This window comes from Lutjanus erythropterus, chromosome 23 (genome assembly GCF_056507025.1).
Source record: "Lutjanus erythropterus isolate fLutEry1 chromosome 23, fLutEry1.hap2, whole genome shotgun sequence".
Lineage (NCBI taxonomy): Eukaryota > Metazoa > Chordata > Actinopteri > Lutjaniformes > Lutjanidae > Lutjanus > Lutjanus erythropterus.
Genome location: NC_139339.1, coordinates 10,313,209 through 10,334,694, shown reverse-complemented (window position 1 = coordinate 10,334,694; position 21,486 = coordinate 10,313,209). Strand labels below are relative to the sequence as shown.

The 21,486-nt window shown below is 40.4% G+C and overlaps 1 protein-coding gene across 4 annotated transcripts in view; it reads left to right on the top strand.

Moving 5' to 3' along the window:
• LOC146305607 (RNA-binding protein with multiple splicing-like) overlaps window positions 1-20,759 on the top strand; it is a 56,496-nt gene extending 35,737 nt beyond the window's left edge. Inside the window, exons 6-9 of one of the 4 annotated variants that reach the window (XR_014769066.1) lie at window positions 3,024-3,151; window positions 6,074-6,137; window positions 19,190-19,310; window positions 19,896-20,759. Coding sequence is in view for 1 of the 4 variants with exons in the window: in XM_084712194.1 (XP_084568320.1) it covers window positions 3,024-3,151; window positions 6,074-6,136 (191 nt within the window). In the remaining 3 variants the exon portion in view is untranslated. Of the gene's footprint in view, window positions 1-3,023; window positions 3,152-6,073; window positions 6,144-19,189; window positions 19,315-19,895 lie in introns of those variants that run through there. The other 3 variants (XR_014769068.1, XR_014769067.1, XM_084712194.1) reach the window with 3 other exon arrangements.
• The last annotated feature ends 727 nt before the right edge of the window (window positions 20,760-21,486 follow it).

Below are 21,486 nucleotides of genomic sequence, written 5' to 3'. Positions count from 1 at the left end.
AAAAATTGAGTTTTTCTTGGCCGCTAATCACTAAAAAGTAGGTATTTGTCCTTTAATGGTGCTGAGTTTGTTCCTTATTTATCATTGCCATCCCATGGAAACAGGTTAAAGGGATAGTTAGAACTTTTTGAAGTGGGGTCACTGTCAGCTGAGGTGTACCCTATATGTAGAATATTTTCACGGCTTTATGTTGCCATCAGACAGACTTTTCTGATGAGAAACTGTTGTTAAATAAGCCAAATGTCACTCTGTCTTGCTCATTTTATCTTGCAGGACATGTGAGTTGCTGGTGTTTTGCTGTCTTAATCAGTTACTTCGTTTGTGTTATTATGTGGTGAATGAGGCCTTGCCCTTTAAAACTCTGACATCACACAATAACACAGACACAACCAACTGAGGCAATAGTAGACCAGCAAATCCTGTGTTCTGCGAGGTAAAATCACTGTTTTTGTCAAGGGAGTCTGGTTACTTTGGAGAGGGCGATATTGGACAGCAGTTTCCTGTCAGAAAAGGCTGTCTGACAGCGAAGTAGAGCAGTGAAAATATGTATTATATGTTATTAATATAAGATTTGCTGCTGATGCTTACCACAGCAGGACATTGCTTAGCTTCCTACTCTGATACTCCTGCTGCTTCTCCATACTAGGGGTGTGTTGACCGCCATCTGCTCTAGGTAATAGACTGACTACCTCATATAACGCCGCTTCAAAACTTTCCAAACTATCCCTTTAATGTTATTTCTTTCAGTAATGTGTAATTGAAAATGGATCCTCTCCAGCTCTTCGTGCAAAGTGTTTCTTTGGAATCAGACTCTGTCATAATGGGTTAACTTAATTAGAGCTCCTTCTAAACGACACATGCCCCCCGTCAGATTAATGATTCATAAACAGTGCGTGTTCTCTGTTAGCTGTTGCACTAATTATTTGGACTCAAGGCCTTCGAGTACCAGGCGTGTATGGAATTTGCTAATACAACTCTTTACTACTCGTTTTTTCCCATTTGGTTAAATATTTTTCTGAGGAGTCAAGGATTCTGCAAGAATCAGCCATTGATAGTTGAACATAGGCCAGCTGTGGTCGTACATTCTTCTTAAATGACCAAACTGCTCTTATCTCGTTTCTATTTTTTTTTTTTTTTTTTTTTGCCAGAAAGGGTGTGTACTTGGGGCCCTGGTGGAAAATGGAAGGAAACGATTAATGAAACCATGACGTAATCACCAGGAGAGAAATTGCTGTCATTTCCTGATAAGAGATGTTTAAATCAGCCATTTTTCTGATCACGCTATGATAAATGCTTACCAGGAGACACAGAGAGCGCAGGGAAAATGCTCCTTTAAAAATGTACAGCTATCTGATGGTTTTCTCTCTGTACACATACTCTGTACCACTCCGCACTGTCACCTCACTCCTCACTCATGCACTATGCTCTTTTATCACAGTCACTTTATACTCGACCCAGTGAGTAAATCATCATATCTGAGATGGTTTCCTCTCATTTTATCCTGAATTAAGTCCCCTTTGCTGACTTCAGTGGGGATATTTGACTGTTTGTGAGGCCCTGCCCCCTCAGTGAGGGTTGCTATGCTACAATAATAACAGGGACAGATTTACCACTCGAAATACTAAGTAATTTTTTGGAACATTGGACAGAGGTAGACAAATGGCGACTACTCAGCTGTAGTTGATGGCCATGACGCCTGCCAGATCTGCTCAGGATCCTGTGTTTACAGATAACAGAAATGACAGGCATCATTATGATTGGCTGTATGTTGGAAAGTACGGATGCCGTGCTCATAACTCACGGCACAAAGCCTATAATTTAAGCACTGTAATGTTAATTTAAAGTTGCTGAGCAGTTGATTTTGTAGATTATTTAGCCTTTAGCAAGTGTTATCTTACAGACTCAGACAGGAAACTCTTGATCAAATGTTGATAAAAATGTTCAAAGCATGCACAACAAATGTTAAATTTTAGTATTTCACTTGTAGGCTTTAATTTTGTAAACAACAAGAAAACAAAAGTATAGTAGTCGTAGTTCCTCTCCGACATACAGCCAATCATAATGTGTACATCATCTGTCTCTACTGTAGCTAACTAGCTAATCAAGCTAATGTCAAAATGCCCTCTCTGGCTGACTAATTCATGCTTCCAGCTGACTCGGTTTAAAACAAGGGGTCTCAAATATGCACTTGATGCTACATACTAGCATTATACAAGATATTGTGCTAAATAATGAGGCTAAAGATACATTTCAGCCAAAAAGTCAGCATTGTGATCGTAGTTAAACCATACCAAGAAACAGCATTGTTCTTGTGTTACATTGCAGAGCTACATAGTCATCAGTTACTCAGTTAGTTAGTTAGTGGCGTGCTCTTTGACATTTGAATTAAGGATTAGTTACTACTGTAGATAGTAAGCTAGTAGACGGCCACGCTAATGACTGCAGCTTACATTTTTAGCATTGCTTCAGAAATGCTAAAAATAAACACAGCATCTTGCAAACTCGATAATAGTCTGCTAAGTGGTGCTCAAACTGGGGTCTGGGCCACACTGGGGGCACAGAGAGTTCAACTAAGTTGAATGAATATGATTTATGTTGGAAAAATAAACAAGCAAGAGTTTCCTGATGCTATCGTACTGACCTTTGTTTCACTAAAATTCAGCTTGGTTCCGTTTTTATTAGTTGCTTCCCCTGTCATTGGTAATGATTGATAAAAAATGTGGGGTGGGGGGGGGGGTGGACTTTTGCCCAGTGCATACCACTCTGACATGTTGAGAAATCCAAGGCCTGCCATGCCAAGTTACAGTTGCCAAGCAATGATTGTAAAGTCACTGTTTGAGGGACGGGTTCAGTTAAACGAAACGAAACAAGAGGAAGCTACTTCAGATAACTGATACTCACCTGTAAGCGCACCTCCACGACCACCTATACGACCGCCACTACCTCCACCCTGTCTCTGTAGCCACCTCACCTCTCCACTGGCCACTCTCCTCACTCCACTCCTCCTCTTCTTCTTTCCACAGATGAGCTCACAGTGCCTGCTCTATATCCCAGCAGCCCAGACGTGTGGGCGTCATACCCGCTGTACCCGGCGGAGCTGTCGCCGGCCCTCCCACCCGCTTTCACCTACCCCTCCTCGCTCCACGCTCAGGTAACCTGCAAACCCCATCCCCTTCTTCTTCATCCCCCACCACCACCATCACCACCACCACCACCTCGACCGCTGCCTGTCACCTCCTTCCTGAGCCCGCCGCACAAACATCTGCTGCCGTCAGCCCTGAAATCACTCTCTGCTCCATCCCACAGAGCTCACACCACCCTGTCTCTGTTGTTTGCAGATGTACTGATTTGCTCCCATCTCTACTTCTGCTGGTTATGTGTGTATTGTTTTGAAGTTAAGGGTTTGATTTGAGATTTTTTCTGCCTTTCTTACAGTCTGCTTTTCTTATATCATTTATTTTTCATATCTATACAGTTTCATTTTCTTACTTGATATCATCACATTATAGACTGCCCTTTGAAATACTGATAGTGATAATGTCCATCTGCTGTGAATGTGCTCCATAAAAGCAGGATGTGGATCAGGACTTTGAATTTGTTTATTGATAGTGAAATTAGTGACTTTATAAATATTTAATTTACAGGGTGTAGTCCATTTTTGCAGACTTGTAATGCTGTTTTACCATTCTCTGGAGAGGAACTGCTATCTGATCCCATTAACTTCCAGGAAACTAAACTAAACTAATCTCTCAGCTCATCATACTCTTAAACTGCATGCATAGGCACAATGAAGGGTTTGCCTGACTTTTAACTACTGTGAGTTGGAAAAAATAGTGATGTTTGCTTAGTAAAGATCTGCTCCCTTAATTCAAAAGTGTATATCTTGAACAGCAGTTGAATAATGAATAATGGTTATTGCAATCTATCACTAGTTTTCTGACGCTGGGAAAAAAATAAATAAAACTTCCCCCAAAACAGGACTATTTCTTAAGAATACATGGTTCCTTTTTAGGTCTTTTAATCCTTAAAATTACAGATAAATGATGGCAAATTAAAGTAGTGAAAATATTCTAAATATAGAGCACACCTAATACGATATTTATTTTTTTTTTAGGGGGCTTAAATATGTTTTGCTGCTGACCCTGTCCACAGCACAGTGGTACTCTTACTGTTTTTCCAAACTGGAGGTGTGCCAGCTGCCATCTACTGTTGGCTAAGTACCCTCCTACAACCCCACTTCAAAAAATCTGAACTACCCCTTTAACAATTCAAGACCCAGAAGGGGTTTAAAATGGGGAAATCTGTCAAGGTCTAACGTTACAGATGACATATCGTGTCACTTTATTTAATCTCAATTTGTGGTATCATCCATGCAACCAACGCTCGAGTGTTTTGAAAGGTTTGCATCATCATTTGACCATCACCTACTGCTTTAATTAAATCCCTCTTTTTCAACCAAACATGATCCAGTTTATTGAGGTCTTCTAATCTGCACAGCTCCGCTGTGAGTTCACCTAGGAGTTCATTATTGATCTTTTGAAATTCTTCTCATGCAGCCCGTTCGGTGCAGGCTGACCCTGATAAGATCTCCATATGATACGTGCTGTTTCTGAAGTTCTGTTTGTTGAATGGTTTTGACGCATGCACAGTTTTTTCAGTCCTTATTTTAAGCTCAAATTGTCTTTTATCTCTGTTAGAGAGTATATAGAGCATATTTCCATATATAATGCAGATGCTAAGGTTATTTAAGTATAAAGGCCCCTAGCAAAGGCACTAAAGCTGAAGCTCAGATGATGTCAGAATTTGAAATGAGTGCATGTTGAATCTGCCTAGCTGGCATTTTTCCATATGCATCAGATATGAGAGCATACACTGACAAAGACACACAGAATCTGGCTTTGTGATTTCAGGAGGGGATTGTTGGTCATGTTCACATCCTCCAGCCTCTCCTGACCTGGAGCCGAGGCTGATTTGAGGCATAAAAATATATATATATAAAAACAGCACACAGATAAGACTAAATCATCAAATCTAATTTATGTTAACATGAGTTCGGCTCTCTGGCTCCCTTCTTAATCAGCTGTCATCTTTTCTAGTGAGAGTGCAGTAATGTTATTGGATCGCTTATAAATGTTATTAACTGGGCTGTTTTCAAAGCAATAGATATCAGAAATACAATACGTCTTTCCGTTGTGACGGCATGTGAATTTCTTTGAAATACAAGAAGATGATGGTGTGAGTTACGTGGAAATATACAAGGCAATAAAGAAGTTAACATGTCGCCATTGACCCTTCCCAAGTTCCGCCCCTTTTTGCTCTGTGCTCCAATAACAGTTGAGCAAGCTTGGTACCTTTTTCCTGTTAACGGTACTTACAGTAGCTATGCTACGTGCACTGATCGACTATGTTGAAAAGAAAACCGAAATGTGAAGCTGAAATATGTTGCTGGGGAAGCTGTAAAAGTTACATATCATCACATATTAATTTGGCTAATTTTACAAGCTAAGTTGCTAGCTAATCTACATCAGTTGTTAGTAACATCTGATAGCTAATGTTAACAAAATGCTACTCTACATCAATTGAACGCTAGCTAGTTACATCTGATAGTTCTTGTTAGCAAAACACTAGCTAAGTAGCCAATCAAATTGATTGTTAGCTAGCTAGTTAGCCAGCTGACCAAGTTTCTGCTAGGTACTAAGCTTGCTCAACTGTTATTGAAAAACAGAGTAAAATGGGTCATCTTAAGTATGTTAAAATGAAAGATCTTATGTAAAAATCAACTAAATATGAAACTCTAAAGAAAAAGCTTTTTTTTGCAGTTACCTTTTAACTGTTTCTCGTCTTTATGCTAAGCTATGCTAACATCATTTCAGCTCTTAACAGGAAAGCAAACTGTTTCTCAAAATGTGAGACTATTCCTTTAAATTTCTTTTTCCTTGAAATTACAGTAAAAGTAAATTGAAATGGAATATTGCGTTAAGGTTAGAATGAATATAAATTGTATATAGTTTTGCATCATTTGTATGCATGTACGTGTGCGAGTATTTTGATGTATGTGCATATGTGTGTTTAGATTCGCTGGCTCCCACCTGCAGATGGAACTCCTCAGGGATGGAAGTCCAGGCAGTTCTGCTGAAGTATGTGTGAGTAACAACACACACACACACACACACACACACACACACACACACACACACACACACACACACAGACACACACACATGCAGCCTAAAACGACAAAGAAGTGTACATTGCACCGTGCCATGAAAATACTTTAGTAAATGTTATGACACTTTGTTTAAACAAGCGCAGAGATATTCCTAAACATATGTCAGGAATATCACAGGGTGTTACTCGATTCACGTGGTGCGTGCGTCAAAGCCAGCACCCTCTCCTTGCCCTCCAACCTCACAGGAAAAGCATCCAACCAGCTAGCTGCCAAACTAACCAACTAATTAGTCACGTTTCTGCAGGACATAACACAAAACAAATTACTCTTGCAGGAGTAAATTTTGGAGTGTAAAACCCATTGGGTCAATGAAACCACAGCCACCCCTCGCACATCATCATAAGAGATGAAAGACGCGATTTAAAGAGGGAACTCCATTATTTTCCCCGCTCAGGTCACAGGGTACAGAGGGTCGACTTCTCCCATTGATGTGATGCTTGATCTCAGGCATCAAAGGCAGCGAGTCAAACAGAATATACAACGAGCTCCGATGCCAACGTTTTAATAAAACAGACGAGGTACATCTCAGCAAATATGACTAAAATGCTAATATCAGCTGCTTTGATAGGTAATGGTATTACAGCCAGTGGTGAAAGTCACTCAGTACGTTCACTCAAGCACCGTGCACTCATAGAAATACAGGGTTCCAAAAAGGTTCCTCCTAAAGGGCTGAGGGTGTAACCATGTAACCATCTGAAGAAAGGGACTGTCAGGGGTTCTTTGTAAGACTAAGGGTTCCATTAGGAGCATGAAAGAATTTTCGAAGAAAGAGTTTTTCAAAGATTATTGAAATCTTTGAAGAAATTTTGAAAGAGGCTTTGTACTGCGGTATAATAGGAGTCTTGCTAGAACCCCCGGGATTGGTTCCAGATAAAAGCCTTGAAATATAAAAAGGTTCTTGGTAGAACTCCCTGGGTAGGTTCTTGCTCATGTCTTTAAAAGATGGAAAGGTTTTGGATAAAACCGCCAGATTAAGTTTGGTTCTGGGTGGTGAAACCTTTCACAGAATCATTCATGTGGGTTTCTGGGTGAAACTCTCTGAAAAGGTTCCAAGTGAAACCGCTATAAAAGGTGTCCCCATAGTTCCTATAAAAGGGAACTATGGGGACACGCCAAAGAACCCTTTATGATTCTTGTTAGCACCTTTATGTTTGAGAGTGATTTTAGAGTCCGACCTTCAGGGGGACTCAGCCGGTCTGGCATGCGAATTGACTACCTGTCCACTTTCTCACCTGGTTCTTCCTCTCTGTGCTGACTCATCCTCTCCTCTTTTCTCCTTCTCTATCCTCCTCTCTCAAGAGTATTTAAAATATAATAAGAGAAAGATGGGGGGAGAATCTGTATCACTTTGCACCATTATTCTAATTGAACATTGCAGTGGGCACTACAGTCAAGTAACATCATTTTTATCTTACACTCTCACCTGGATTTTTTGCTGTGAGAAAAAAAAACAAACTATCCAATTATGGAAATACAGACATTTCTTATGGTCATATGTTTTTACATGGCCAAAACCAAAGTCTACTTTTTTTTTTAACAGAACAAAATGGAGAAAGACGTAACGAGATGTAACACAAAGACTTGTATTTCCATTTTATGCTACTCTTTACTCTTTATTACTAAACTTTAGAATCAAATATATTTTAATTCACTACATGTATTTGACAGCTACAGTTAGTATTTACATTTTGGTGCTGAAGCTTCTTAACTTCTATAAACTGTTTTTACGTTCCATTTCTACTTTTTACTAAACCTGTTACACATTTCTTAGCCACTCGTGCGGCACGACAAGCTGTAAACAATGATATATGAATGTGTTAGCAAACCTGTAGACACGTGCCGACATTAACATTCATTCTGAGTCAAGCTTCAGGTGACCTGACTGTTGAAAATCTAAAATTCATTCTCCATTAAGCTCTGTTTTAATCCTAGATAACTCTTGAATGAAATATGTTGCTCCTTATCTGCTAATAGTTAGTTAATTTTCTATCTGCCATTTGGCTCTGGGCTGGTAGTGTACAGTGGGTCTATTTATCTATTATATCTATCATCTATTTATATCGGCGCCTGTGTACAAAATACATTAGTCTCAAAAAAGACTGGAGATGCTTTGTACCAGATTTAGCTTACTAGCTAATTTCCATCTGTAGTCCCTGGGCAGGTGAACGGAAACAATAAAAGACAGAGCTAAGTCTATCATCTCCAAACACCAAACAACACATTTCATAGGAGCAGAATATAAATATTAAAATATTTCATACATACACGCTGTTTGCTGTGTCTGAAAACAGTGTTAAACAATAAATTTGCAGGCTGGAAAAAAAACAAAATAATGAACAGGAAGATGCTAGAATACTCTGTGGAGCAGATTCGGGTGATAAGTCTCAGCGGGTTCATCACTACAAGCGACTCCCTTCCCAATATACACAGTCATTTCATCCACTGTCAATGGAAAAACACTAATTACTCCAGCTTTAAGTTAACAATTGTAATTCTTCTTCCACCACTGATGAATAACTAATCATGACTCTATGATTTCAGGACAAAGTCACTGTTTTACACTGAAATGGTTATTCATTAAGATTATACATGCTGAGTAGTTTTTATGGAGGATCAGAGGGAACTTATTGGTTCCACAGATCTGCTCACTGGAAGGACGCCTGATATTTATTATACTTGTATGTGAGGGGAATGTTTATTACTGTGTGCGCGCTCTAACTTTACCATAATAAACACCGAATATTGTCCTATAATAATGCTGGTGCTGTAGAGCAGATATTAAGGCGTATTTGTCATTTTGTCAAACCCTGGCAGGGTGAAATACAGTTTTTAATTTAAAAGATGTTTTTGGCATTTCCGCATTATGACAAAGTACACAGTGGAGAATTATAAAGAAGACGGAGGATGTGATGCTCCTAAAGGTCGTAAATGTGGAATATGCACCATGAACTGCTGAGGTACCTGGTTACTGCCGGAAGGGCCATTTTTATGAATGTTTATTAAAAAATGATTAGCACGGAGCTTTATTTAAAATAAATTACAGATGAATTAAATTTAGTGGAGCTGCAGACGCTACACAGTAGCTTCTAATAAGTGCTTTGATAAGTACGAGCCAACTATAACCAGCACATGCGCTTCGCTCTCTGCTTCAGACAAGCTAAACGCTGCAGAAAAACAAAACCACAAAGCACAACAAATCCCCTGCTAGTCTGTGTATCTGTGTTGGCTGACTGTGTCTCTGTGCAAGTGTGTGTGTGTGTGTGTGTGTTTGCATTCGGCGCCAGTCACACTGTCACCAGCACCCTCCCTCCAACGTCTCGGGACAGGAAGAAACATGTTCTCCCGACCCCTCAGGGAGCCAGTGGGGAGTGGGCGGGTGAGTGGTGATGGTAGCATGGAGGCTAACTTTCATCAAGCTGTTGATTGGTGCTAGTCCTGTACTGTACTCTTTGTAACCCTGCATCTTAAGCGACTTGTCTATTTCTAGAGACTGAAACACACTGCGTGAGAAAAAAAAGAAGCTGTTGGAGTAATTTGATGTTTTGGGGATTTCGCCTCTGTCAGGGGGGTAAAAGGAGGAAGGGAGTGGAGGAGGGAGGCGCTTGGAGGAAATAATTACTCCTCTATCAAACCAGGAGGAAGTCATTTGGCCGGTCAGTCTGCCCCCAGTGGATATTAGCCCCTCAATGAAACAACAACACCCCCACATCCGGCTTGCAGTGGAGGGTGAAGTGAAGCAGGGCCGTCCGGTCAGAATATTGTGATAATCACAGGCTGCTGCAGCAGATATACTGAAATGTAACACACTCACACTATGTACACTCTTAAAAATAAAGTTGGTAGCTAGAACTATAGAGGGTTCTTTTACTTGTCCCCACTGGGGACCCTTTACCACCATTTCTGGTTCTTGAACAGCTTCTGTTCATGATTTTTGGAACCTTGATGCAATCCAGTGAATCAGCCCACATTTCTACCACTTTTGAGCAGAACCGTTGTAATTACAGAGTGTATCAACAGAGGGCGTCGCACAAGGCACAGCAGCCTGTAGAATCAGACACACCCACTTGGGTTCCCAAGAAAAACCCTACTAATTTTTTATTTCAGCTGGGAACCTTTCAGGAAAACTGTGGTGGAAAAAGCCCAGAGTGATTCAGATTCAAGTGCCTCAGCCAGAATGGGGCTGGTTCCATTTTTGTGGAAAATTCCCCAGGAAGAACCCTTGTTGGTTCCTGAAAGAACCTTTTCTATAGTCTCTTTTCCACCAAATTAGCTCAGGTTTGTAAGCCAGTTCCATTCAAGAATCCTGGAACATTGCTGCTATCTGGTGTTTCCATCAGTTTTGAGCAGAACCATTGTAATCAAGGCTGTCATCACCAGAGGACACGCCCACTTTGGATAAGAAAGAAAAACGGATATTTTTTGGGTTCCAGTAGGAAACAAACTTTTGGGTTCCAAACCAATTTATTCTTGTTGCAAATTTACCAAAGAGTTCAAAATTACCGGATCCATGTAGGTGGATAAAAAGGCCTGCATGTTGGATTCTAGGTTGAACACCCTTATAAAATGCATAAAGAGTTCTACCTAAAACCCTCCATTAAATGGTTATATCTAGAACCATCTGTGAAAGGTTTAAACCAGAACCCACTGATTTATCTAGAACACACACAGGTGTTTTCTGTTTTATATTCCAAGGGTTGTACCTAGATCCCACCCTTTGAGTTCTGCGCAGAATCCTTTTATAATCTGATGGTTTTATCTAGAACCCACCAAGGGATCTTTTTGTGTAGGCTACAGTGAACCTTTGACAAACCCTTGACGAAAGACCTCTTCTCTCAAAAAAGTCTTTCCTTCAAAAATATTTCTTCAGACTGAAAGGATTCTTAATTGAACATTTAGTCTTACAAAGAACCTTTGATGAACCCTTTCTTCAAAGAGGCGTTCTTCAGAAGCAAATGAATAGAACTTCAACCCTTCAGGAAGAGCCCTTTTTGGAGCCCTTATTTCTGTGATTGCGCTGTGTCCGTGCCAAACCATTAAGCAAGCTTACATAACAGTCCACTCACAGACAAAAAGGTTCATTTCATCCAAATTATTTTTTCCTCCTTTCTACTGGTATCTTTTCCTCTTATAGTTTTTGTTTTTCCTGCTCAGGTTTTGATGTATGATTCCTGCTGTTATCTCAGTTTCAGTGAAGTGAAACGAATTTTGTAATAAGTCAGCAGTTTCATGTCGTTCCAAAAACTGTGACCTTGTTCACACAGAAAACCACAGACCTCCCTGTGAGCAGTTTTCCTACTGCTCAGTGACGTCTGTGGATTATCCAGAATAACGGCCACACTGTTTGTAGAAAGAGATGATGCTGTTGTTTTTAGATGTCAATTTTTAATGTGAACATCGTAAACTAATTCCATCTAATTCAACCACTGAATTCATAGAGAGAGAGAGAAATATCTCAAAACCTGAACGAGTGAACTGCTCTGTTCCCAAGAGAAAGGGTAAAAGAATGGGGTGCAGCTTGTCATTAAAATGAGAATAGCTGGTGTGGTCCGACTTAAAGGTCAGTCCACCTTAAGTGAGCCTGTACTGAAGCAGTCAAACTTCAGAGCTAACCTCCTTATGCCTTGAGGAGTTGTAGTATTTATTCACCAATAAATAGCCTAAACTGTGCACACACTGCACAAAGAGGAGGAACAGCTTGTTACTAAAATGAGAACAGCCGTTCCACCTTAAAGGTTAGATCACCTTAAGTAAGCCATGATTGAAGCTGTCGCTAACTTAAGAGCTAACCCTCTTCATCAGCACGCAAGACACGGGAACTTGACTTGAGTCTTGAGAAGCTGTAGCATTTATTTAACAACAGATATCCGCAGCTGTACACGCACTGGTAGGGATGCCAGGATCTACGACATAAATTAGAGATGGACGAGATCATGTCTTCCCAAAAGTGAAGCCGAAGCATCTCAGTCGCCCCCTGGTGGAAGGCTGCGGTGCAAGTCATGCATCCTGCCTCACAATGTTAAGAGATAGCACATGGGCAAAATTGAAACATATAAAACACATAAAAACAGGGTTTTATGCCGTGATTGACAGCTCATGATTGAGTCAGCTGGCTGTGTGGTCGGGAACTTGATACTGCAGCTCCAGCACTGGTTCTTACTGTGCAGACTCTGACTCCAAATGACTCCAACACTCCAATGACTTGCACCAAATATCTGACATATTTTGGCTTAATTATTGCGCAGTTGGAGGAAATGGAAACGTGTCACCCATCTTTATTTACAGTAACAGTAATGGAAGTGCGATCTGTCCTTTTGATCTGCTCCCATTTAACTTGTTAAAGTTACCGTGTTATACATTAATTACATACGTCAATACAAACTCAGCACTTCCTGTATGTGTTTCAAATGAAAAGAAATAAAAAAAAACAAATACAGCTGACAAAAACCCTTTTATTGTGAAACATTTACAGGAACCAGTTGTAAAAACTCACTGAGGTTTGCAACTCTGAGTGATAAAATCAAGTATTTCCAGTCTGATTTGGGTTAACATCAAACTGACATACAATACTGCTATATAAGCTGCTATAACAAAATTAAAAAAACAGTGAGTATCAGCTGTGAATGGGCCAATAGGGCTTATAGACAATCAAGCATCAATCAGGGCCTCCGAATACAGTACATACACAAACACACTTACATATCCAAGCATTTTCTAGCTCATGTTTTCTGATTGCCTCTTGTTCTAAATAAATACTACCCAGCCATGAAAGTGTGTTTCTCACCATCTTTGATATAACACATGCAGCAAGCTGCTGTCACACCTGTGAGATACACTCTTCTTCTTCATCATCATATAAAAGCAGATCAGGTGGGAAACAAGAATATATACTAATATGATAACATTACATATACCAATGTGCACCACTTTTCAAAACACAGAGACCTTCTGGCATTGTGATAATATGACTCAGTAAGCATTCACACTGAGGAGATTTTGTCCTTTAGGTGGACTGACCCGTGAAGGCAGCATAACCCTGTAATTTCAAAGGTTGCCCCACAATAGAGGGCTTAATTTCCAATGTCCATCAACACAGTCATTTCATGTAAATTATATTGCGCAAGAGCATGACTTAAAAGTCTGCAGTGTCATGGTGAATTGAGCTTAATCACACTGTAAAACATATCTCCTCAGTAAGCATGTTGACTTAGTAAAATTTAATGAAAATGCTGGTCACTTCCCACAGTCGGCTCTCAGTGTTGAGTTGGCCTTGCTGCATTGTTTGTCCCTGACATTCTGCAGCTTTGCAAACAAACATCTCAGCTGTATGAGGCCTTGTGTTTTTTGGCCCTTCTCGCCCGTTCAGTGGATACACTCAAGTATCCGAGACGTCTTGATGTGGGCCGTGAGGAGGGTGTTAACTTATTTGTGCAGCGCAATCCACCAGGCTTGTGAAACGCTTTGAAACAATTTTAGCTGCGAGACAACAAGAATAAACTTGAACAGAGGTCACGGAGAGAAGGCTTTGTTGCACCACTATTGTACAATCTGTCTGCATTCAAAAAGAGGCCGCGTTTGTGAATTGTTACTCATGCTGAAGGCGTCTGGTGACAGTAAACCTTCACAGAGGGAATTCAAAGAAGCTTAGAGCTCCATAGCGACTGGCTGTGGTCGGTCAGTGGTTGTCTCGGCATCTGATGGGCAGGGACCACTCACCATCAGAGTATGTGTATTAGGAAGTGTGACCGTGGGAGACTTGAACAGCTGACAGTGAGCACCACTCTTAGAAATAAAGGCGCTACCCAGAACCATACAGGGTTCCACGGCTTGTCCCCACAGGAGAACTCATTTTGGTTCCTGGTAAAACCTTTTGTAAAGGTTTCACTTGGAATCCTTTCTACCTAGAACCATCTGTGAAAGCTTTCACCCCTTCTGTGGTTTAATGGTTCGACCCAGAACCCTCTCAAGGGGTTCTAATCAAAACATTTCCACCTTCCAAGGGTGGCAACAAGAACACACTCAGGGTATTCTACAGAGAACCTTTTATATTCTAAGGTTATCATCTAGAACTCATGCAGGGGGCTCTAGTGAGAACATTTTTATATTCCAAGAGTTTTATCTAGAGCACACTCAGGAGGTTCTGCCAAGAACCCTGTTATGTTCTCAGGACTTTACCTTAAAACTCACCCAGGGAGTTTTACTGATAGATATTTTATAGTACAAAGAGCCCTTGATGAACCACTGGTGGTTGGATTTCAACAATCCTCGAAGAACTCTTTCTTCCAAAAAGGGCTCTCTGGACGAAAGGGGTTCTGAATAGAACTCTTATTCTTACAAAAAACCCTTGAAGAACCGTTTCGTTCTGGGTAAAACCTCAACCCTTGAGGAGGAACCCTTCTGGAACCCGTTTTTCCAAGAGCGTGGTGTTCAAGGGCCTTTAGTCATGAATGAATTGTCCTAATCACCTGGCATCCTGCCTGTTAAGGGAAGTGACATTTTGAAAACTTAATTTACAGCGCTGCCACCTCATGTAACTTGAAACGGGTAGCTACCTGGTGTTGACTCTTTAAAAACATACTACATTGTAAGTTTTTGTTATTTTAATATCCCTGGAGGTTTCGGCCATCATTCACCTGAATGTTTGTGAGGCTGAATTATATTTGACATTCATGCTCCGCCACAGAGCCACATCCAAAGACAACCTAATAGTGGACATTAATGCCTAGTGAACTGGAGGCAAAGGTAATCCGGATTTTCCATCTGACAAGACATGGTGTGTGTGTGTGTGTGTGTATGTAGTCTGGCTGCTTGCCCTGAGGAGCTTTTTGGCCAATAGCCCGACAAAAACCAATGGTTCCTGTGCAATGTTGGACTAACTCCCACTGGAGAGCTGAGGGCCAGCTGGGGCCCCTTCTAATAAGGAAGTGGGACTTTATTCCTTCACCCCCCACTGACACATAACACACACACACACACACACAGGCGTACAGTATAGCTCCAGAGTGGCCTCGTCCCTGCAGAGACCGGCTCTCAGGAGCTGGATACATGTCAGCAGCTGTGTTCATCACCACCCAGCTCCAGCAGCTATTGCTGGTATGTGAGAAACACAGCCAGGGCCTAAAGGCTTTTCTCCGGATTAAAGGGGCTTCAGACAGGGCTCTCTTTCACGGCCACGCTGCACAGGTAGAAATCTTGAAGGACCATTCGAGTGTGTTTGCAAGTTTTAGCTCCTGATTTACTAATTGAGCATACTTTACATTTTCACTGAGTATGTGTGAACACGAGCATACAGTTATACATTTCAAGTTCAAGCTCAGTTTTATTGGTGATATATAGATTAACACCGGGTCAGCAGTACAACGAAATGTGCGGGACCAGGAGAACAGGTCAGCTCAGCAGTAAGGGAATTAAATGAAGATTTAAAAAAAGATGCAAAAGAGATTAAAATAAAAGTTTAATAAGATAAGTTAAATGCAAGAATATACTAATGCTAACATAATAATGACGCAAGAGTAGGAGCAACAGGTGTATACAGTACAAGGTATTACACTTTATGAACCAGTGCTTTGCATGTGGGTGGAAAATAACTATATATTAATATGCTGAAATTCTAAGATGAGGATTGTGAATAAGACTAAGAGAAACAAAGGATCACAGGCTGGAATCATTAGCCTCTGTATATGGGACTTACACTCAGCAACTGAGCTACCAGGGCACCCCCATTTCATTATTCTGTGAAATGTCAGAAAATTGTAATAGATACCATCATGTGGACGTGTTTAAATGTACTGTTTTGTCTGACTAGCAGTCCAAAAGTACTCAGATTACTATCATAGAGGACTAAAGAAAAACAGCAAATATTTCAATTTGAGAAGCTGGACCCAGTGGTCTATTTGCTTGAAACAATAACCATTAATTATTCATCAAAATTGCTGCCAGTTATTTTTCTGTCGGTCAAGCAGTTCTTTCACTTAATCATTCAATCACTTCAGCTCTACAACTGATGATAATTTGGTCCATATTAATTGTTTTAAATGTACTAATAACATAACACAAATGTTTGGTAGCATTTTCTAATAAAGCACAGTTTACAAAGGGATTATAAATTACAACTGTTGGCTAAAATAATGAACTAGATTATGTTTTAAATAAGTCATTGTGACCAAAGTGTGTAAACTAAACACTGCTCTTTGATGGAGAAACCATGTTGCTGTTTCTTATTGACTTCAGATATATCTTTGGCTTTTCTGTGCCACATTTTCTGGTTATTTGACAAGAATTAAGAAAGACCTGATGTTCACCGTGATTGATCACACCGCTCAGGAGTCTGCAAATTGATTTTCATTTCATACAGAAATGAGTGGAAATCAATGGCGTCCAGAAAGGAGGAAAAATGCATCCAGCTTGCTAAAACACAGCAGCACTGCTTTCAAACTGTTGGCCATAAATTTGAGCGAGTCTTTTCTTCTCTCTCTTTATTTGCAGCAGGAGATCAATGATCGGTGATAACACAGGCAGGAACATTTGCTACATGAAGCCGAGCTGAGAGTGAAAAAAAAGAATGAAACAGTGCACACATTCATGGGAACGCGAGTCACCTCCCACATTCTCAAACACCACTTGTTTACCTATCTCACATTATGCGCCTGAGCCCAGTTATTGGATGTAGCACATTAAGCCCGCAAATCACTAAACCTTTTCCTAATCTGCGCAGACGTGTTCAATGATCAGCCCAATGTTTAACCTTGGATTCTCAGCCAGAACAAATAGGGTGGTCTGGAAGTATGCGTCGCATCAGCTTAGCCAAGCGGCTGTACAACGCATCGATTCCCTCATCCTTGATTGAACGCGCAACAGGGCATTAGCTAGGCCAGCCGTGCCCCTTCAAAAAAAAAAACAAAAAACTACACTGTTCTCAGAGTAGGGAACAGTTCCCAACCCGTCTTCCTTCTTTGCCTGCAACATTCAGTCTCCCTCTTCCTTTCTCTTAAGGTCATGTTTGGTTTGCTAATTGTTTATTGTTCCAAAGAGTCTCTTCCCTCCCCGGTCTCCAAGAGATGTCTATTTTTGGCGGCACATCTGGGGTTGGGTGAGGGGGTCGGAGGGTTGACCTTTCTGTTCGGTCTGCTGCTGGCGGTGGCGTTGTGGGGGTGGAGAGGGATCATGGGAGATACGGTTCTTAGACAGAAGTTCAATATAAGTATTTAAGACTATTGTCAGCTGACATCCTGCTTGTCGCAGCTGGACTTTGAGCTCAAAAGATGTGGCAAAAGATGGCAGTAGAGTCATTTTTAAAGGGTTAGTCAGCTGGTTTTACAAGTCATAATCAGTTTACTAGTCAGAGGATGTGCAACACATCCTGAGAAATCACATGTATAAAGTCTTTTGTTGCTCTGGAGGCTGTTGAGTCTGAGAAAATTACCTCAGAGACTTCAGTTTGAGTCATCTCGGCGTGGGCCTGGAGTAGACACATGTTAACATAAGCTTGTATTACAAACTGGTGGTGTGAAGTTTGAAAAGTGTGGGCGTCTACCAGACACAGAGCATCTAATGAAAGATTGTGTTGCATTGTGGGAAGTGTAGGACCCAGTGAGTATAAAAGATTATGATATTACAGCTTCTGCAATTTTTGAAATTCTTTTTTCTCTCTTTTTTTTTCAAGTGTAATACTAAATTGGTGGACTTTCCAAACCTATTCAGCTCGAGCAGATTTTTCCTCTGCAGCGCCAAAACATCATGAATTGCAATAAAATCTATATTTATAAAACTGATAAGGAACATAATAAACCATTCATTTAAATTGGATATGAAATGTCTTTATTTTACTATAAAAGTACAGCACAGAAATAACCAAACTTGAGTCTGAGTGTAATGTTAAGTTTCTCACAACCTCATAAGGAACTTGTTCTGTCCACTGAAACGCTGGAGGGCTTTTAATTTGAAAAGTATACAGGCGGTGATGAGTTAAAGCGTAATGCATTTACTTTAACAAAATATTGTAATGACAGCCAGCATACCCCAAAAATATTGCAAAATGCAGATGTTGACTTTTTTGTGTCTGCTCAGAACATGGTGATTTATCATTTTTGTGTAGGTTTATAGATTTAACTTTAATTAGTGGGGTTACATTTCTTTACCTCAGCTCTGTTTTCCTACTGTATTTCAGAGATCACTACCCTTGTGTTGAATATTATTAAAAGATTAATATTGCATATATTAACAGTGTCACAATATACTGGTACTGACGATAGCTGTGATGTTTAAAAAATGAAATATTAATATAATGTTAATAATACACACCCATACAGACCGCATGCTTTTAAATCATTTTTCCATTTCTCTCTGTTGTCCCTTTGTTTGCCTCCCCCAACGCCATTAAGTATAACTTTATGCACGCTTTTGTACTCACTCTCCATCTCCCTACACTCATCTTTTGAGTATGAGTCATTGGCGAAAAAAGGGACAAGGTGCACAATAAACAAAGTTAATGATGAATGTATTATTTATTTAATTATGAATGATTTATTTAATTATTTATTAATTTATTTATAATCGATATTGTAAAAACAGTGTTCTTGTGAATCAGGTGGTGAAAATCTGATATTATGACAGTCCCAGTGGATGTAATGATTAAGGCCAATAAAAGAACAGCTAGAACAGGATTGTGAATTCAGAAAATCATGTCACTTCACTGTAATGCACCCTTCAAAACCAGCAAAGACAATACTTATACCATATCAAAATATAATGACATCCAAAATCTAAAATGATATCTGGTCTCATATCATGATATTGATATGTTTATATTACCCGGCCCTAAATCCAATACAGCAGATCCACAAAATGGGGCCATCAAATTGAATGAGCACATTAAACAGCCTCAATAAAAACCCTCCACCGGCAGTCAGGATGCTGCTGCTGCTCGTTCACTTGAGTAAAACTCTGCCTCCTCCGTGTCCTCAGGTTCCTGATGTGTGATGGTGGCCGTGGCCGGCTGTGACGGGCGTTGCTGATTGCCTCTCGTGTCCAATTAGAAACCAGGAGGACTGACCTGTCTCCGGCTCTAAGGGGCAGCGTACCGTCGGTGAGTAAGCGCACGCCTCGGACTTCACGACCATTGATCCCAACAGGCGAGGACAAAAGGTGTAAATCTCACCTCGCCATCTCCCTCCTGGCAGAGTGTCTGATTTGAGAGTGTAGATTTGTTGAAAAACCTGTGAAAGCCAAGGTTTTTTTTTCCTTTTTTGAGGCGATATTGCACTGCCAAAGACGTCTGGTGGAATTGAACATAGCTGCATCAAGCCACAGTGACGGCGTGTCAACTTTCACCTGCGTACGTCTCAGCTTTCGCTCGACAGAAAATTTGTTTTGTTTTGAAAACAAACCGGAGTCGCAGTATCACAGATTTATGGGATAAAAGTGCGTGTGGTCTCGGCATCACAAAGCCAAGCGAGAGAAATGGAGGAGAAAACAAGAAACATGTTTTGTGTGTGCGTGTATATCAGTGTGTATCTACCTTTGTGTGCGTGCGATTTTTTCGGGCGTGTGAATGTGTTTGTGTCGTGCAACAGTTCCTCACGATCCCCTGTGTTTTCATTAGTGTACAAGGTTCGTGTGCGGTGACCATGGCAACCTCACCCCTTCTTTTTTTTTTTTTTTCCTCTCTTAGGCAGCAGCAGCCTCATGGGCCTCAGGACATACTAGACCCCAGCCTCCATCACACATCGAGCACCCCCACCCTCCCCAAAGTCCCTCCAACTCTTTTTTATACTGTTACATACTCAAGATTTACCGGCAGCGCCTTGGCTACACCTCCTCTTGACACCTGCACGACAAAGGCTCACACACCCTTTGTTCACCAGTTGACTGCATCGCCTGTCTAACTTTAGCAGGTCTCTTGCTGTGCATTCTGTGTATGCAAGTGTAAAGACAAGCCACCGAAGGAGTGCAAACACAATTTTATGCAGAATCTTTGCAAGGCCAGACGTACGGAAGTGTGGCTAAAGCGCTGCCGGGTAATGTTATTATATGACTATAATTATTACTATTCTGTATATCATTCATATTAATGTTATTATGATTATTAAATACATGTTGAAGCATGACTTTGCAAAAAAAGAAGAAAAAAACAACAATGCTGTACATTTTTAGATATTTTAAAGAAATACAAAAAAGTATTTTTGTAATCAAGACAATGTTTGAAATGGTTCTGTTTGATTGGTTCATGTTGTGCTAAAGTGTGTGAGGAACTTTCATACGTTTTTCTTTTAGCCCTTCCTTCTTTTGTGCCATTATGAAATGGTTAAAGGGATAGTTAGGATCATATGAAGTGTGGTTTTATGAGGTAGCTTTTAACTGTCAGTGTATTAGCTGCAGTAGATACCAGTCGACACGCCCCCATTTGGAGAAGCAGAGAGGAGTACCAGCATGGAAGCTAAGCGATGCACTGCTCTGGACAGGGTCAGCGCCAATTTACATGAGAAATATATAAAACCCGAGTGTTCAGAAATGAGTACTGCAGTCCAAAGAGTGAGTTTAATATATAAAATATGTGGTTGAAGCGAGTTGTCCCCCCTCAGCCCCTCAGAAACAAAATTCAGTCAGGCTGCCTGTAGGCTGCAGGGACACTGACCATGAGTGCAACATTATACTTTGACAATGACACGTGACAAACAGTCCTACCCTGTAAATAAATCAGCTGTTTATAACTGTCTGTTGTCTGTTGATGAAAAGTTCAGCCTTTTATACTCAAATTGCACTGCTCTGAAATTACACACTCTGTACTTAACCTTTACAAACATCTTTGCCCTCTAAAAGATTGTTAATGATTTCTTACGCCTCATATGCAGACACTAACTCATTTAGTGAACATTCTGCTTTAATGTGAACTCTAATAGATGCAAAATGGGCAAAAAAAAGTAGCCTGGAATGAAAGGAGAACATGCTGGCTGCTATTTCAACTTAGCGTGTTTCCTTAATCTCTGATGACGTATCATGGTCATTATGATTTATAAGATTTAGTACAGTAAAGTTTATGTGTATGTTATATTTAGAATATGCTCACCACTTTCCGTCAGATTTTTACAGGAACAGGAACAGGAATCACAATTAATAAGCCAAATATCTCTTTTTCCAAAACAACCGATCTACCTCTGACTTGATTTTATAGTTTGTTTGTTTTACTGCGTGATTTCAGTGCTTTAAAAGGACAGTTCGGATTCACAAAAGTCACGCAAGGACACAAAAAAACTAACAAATCA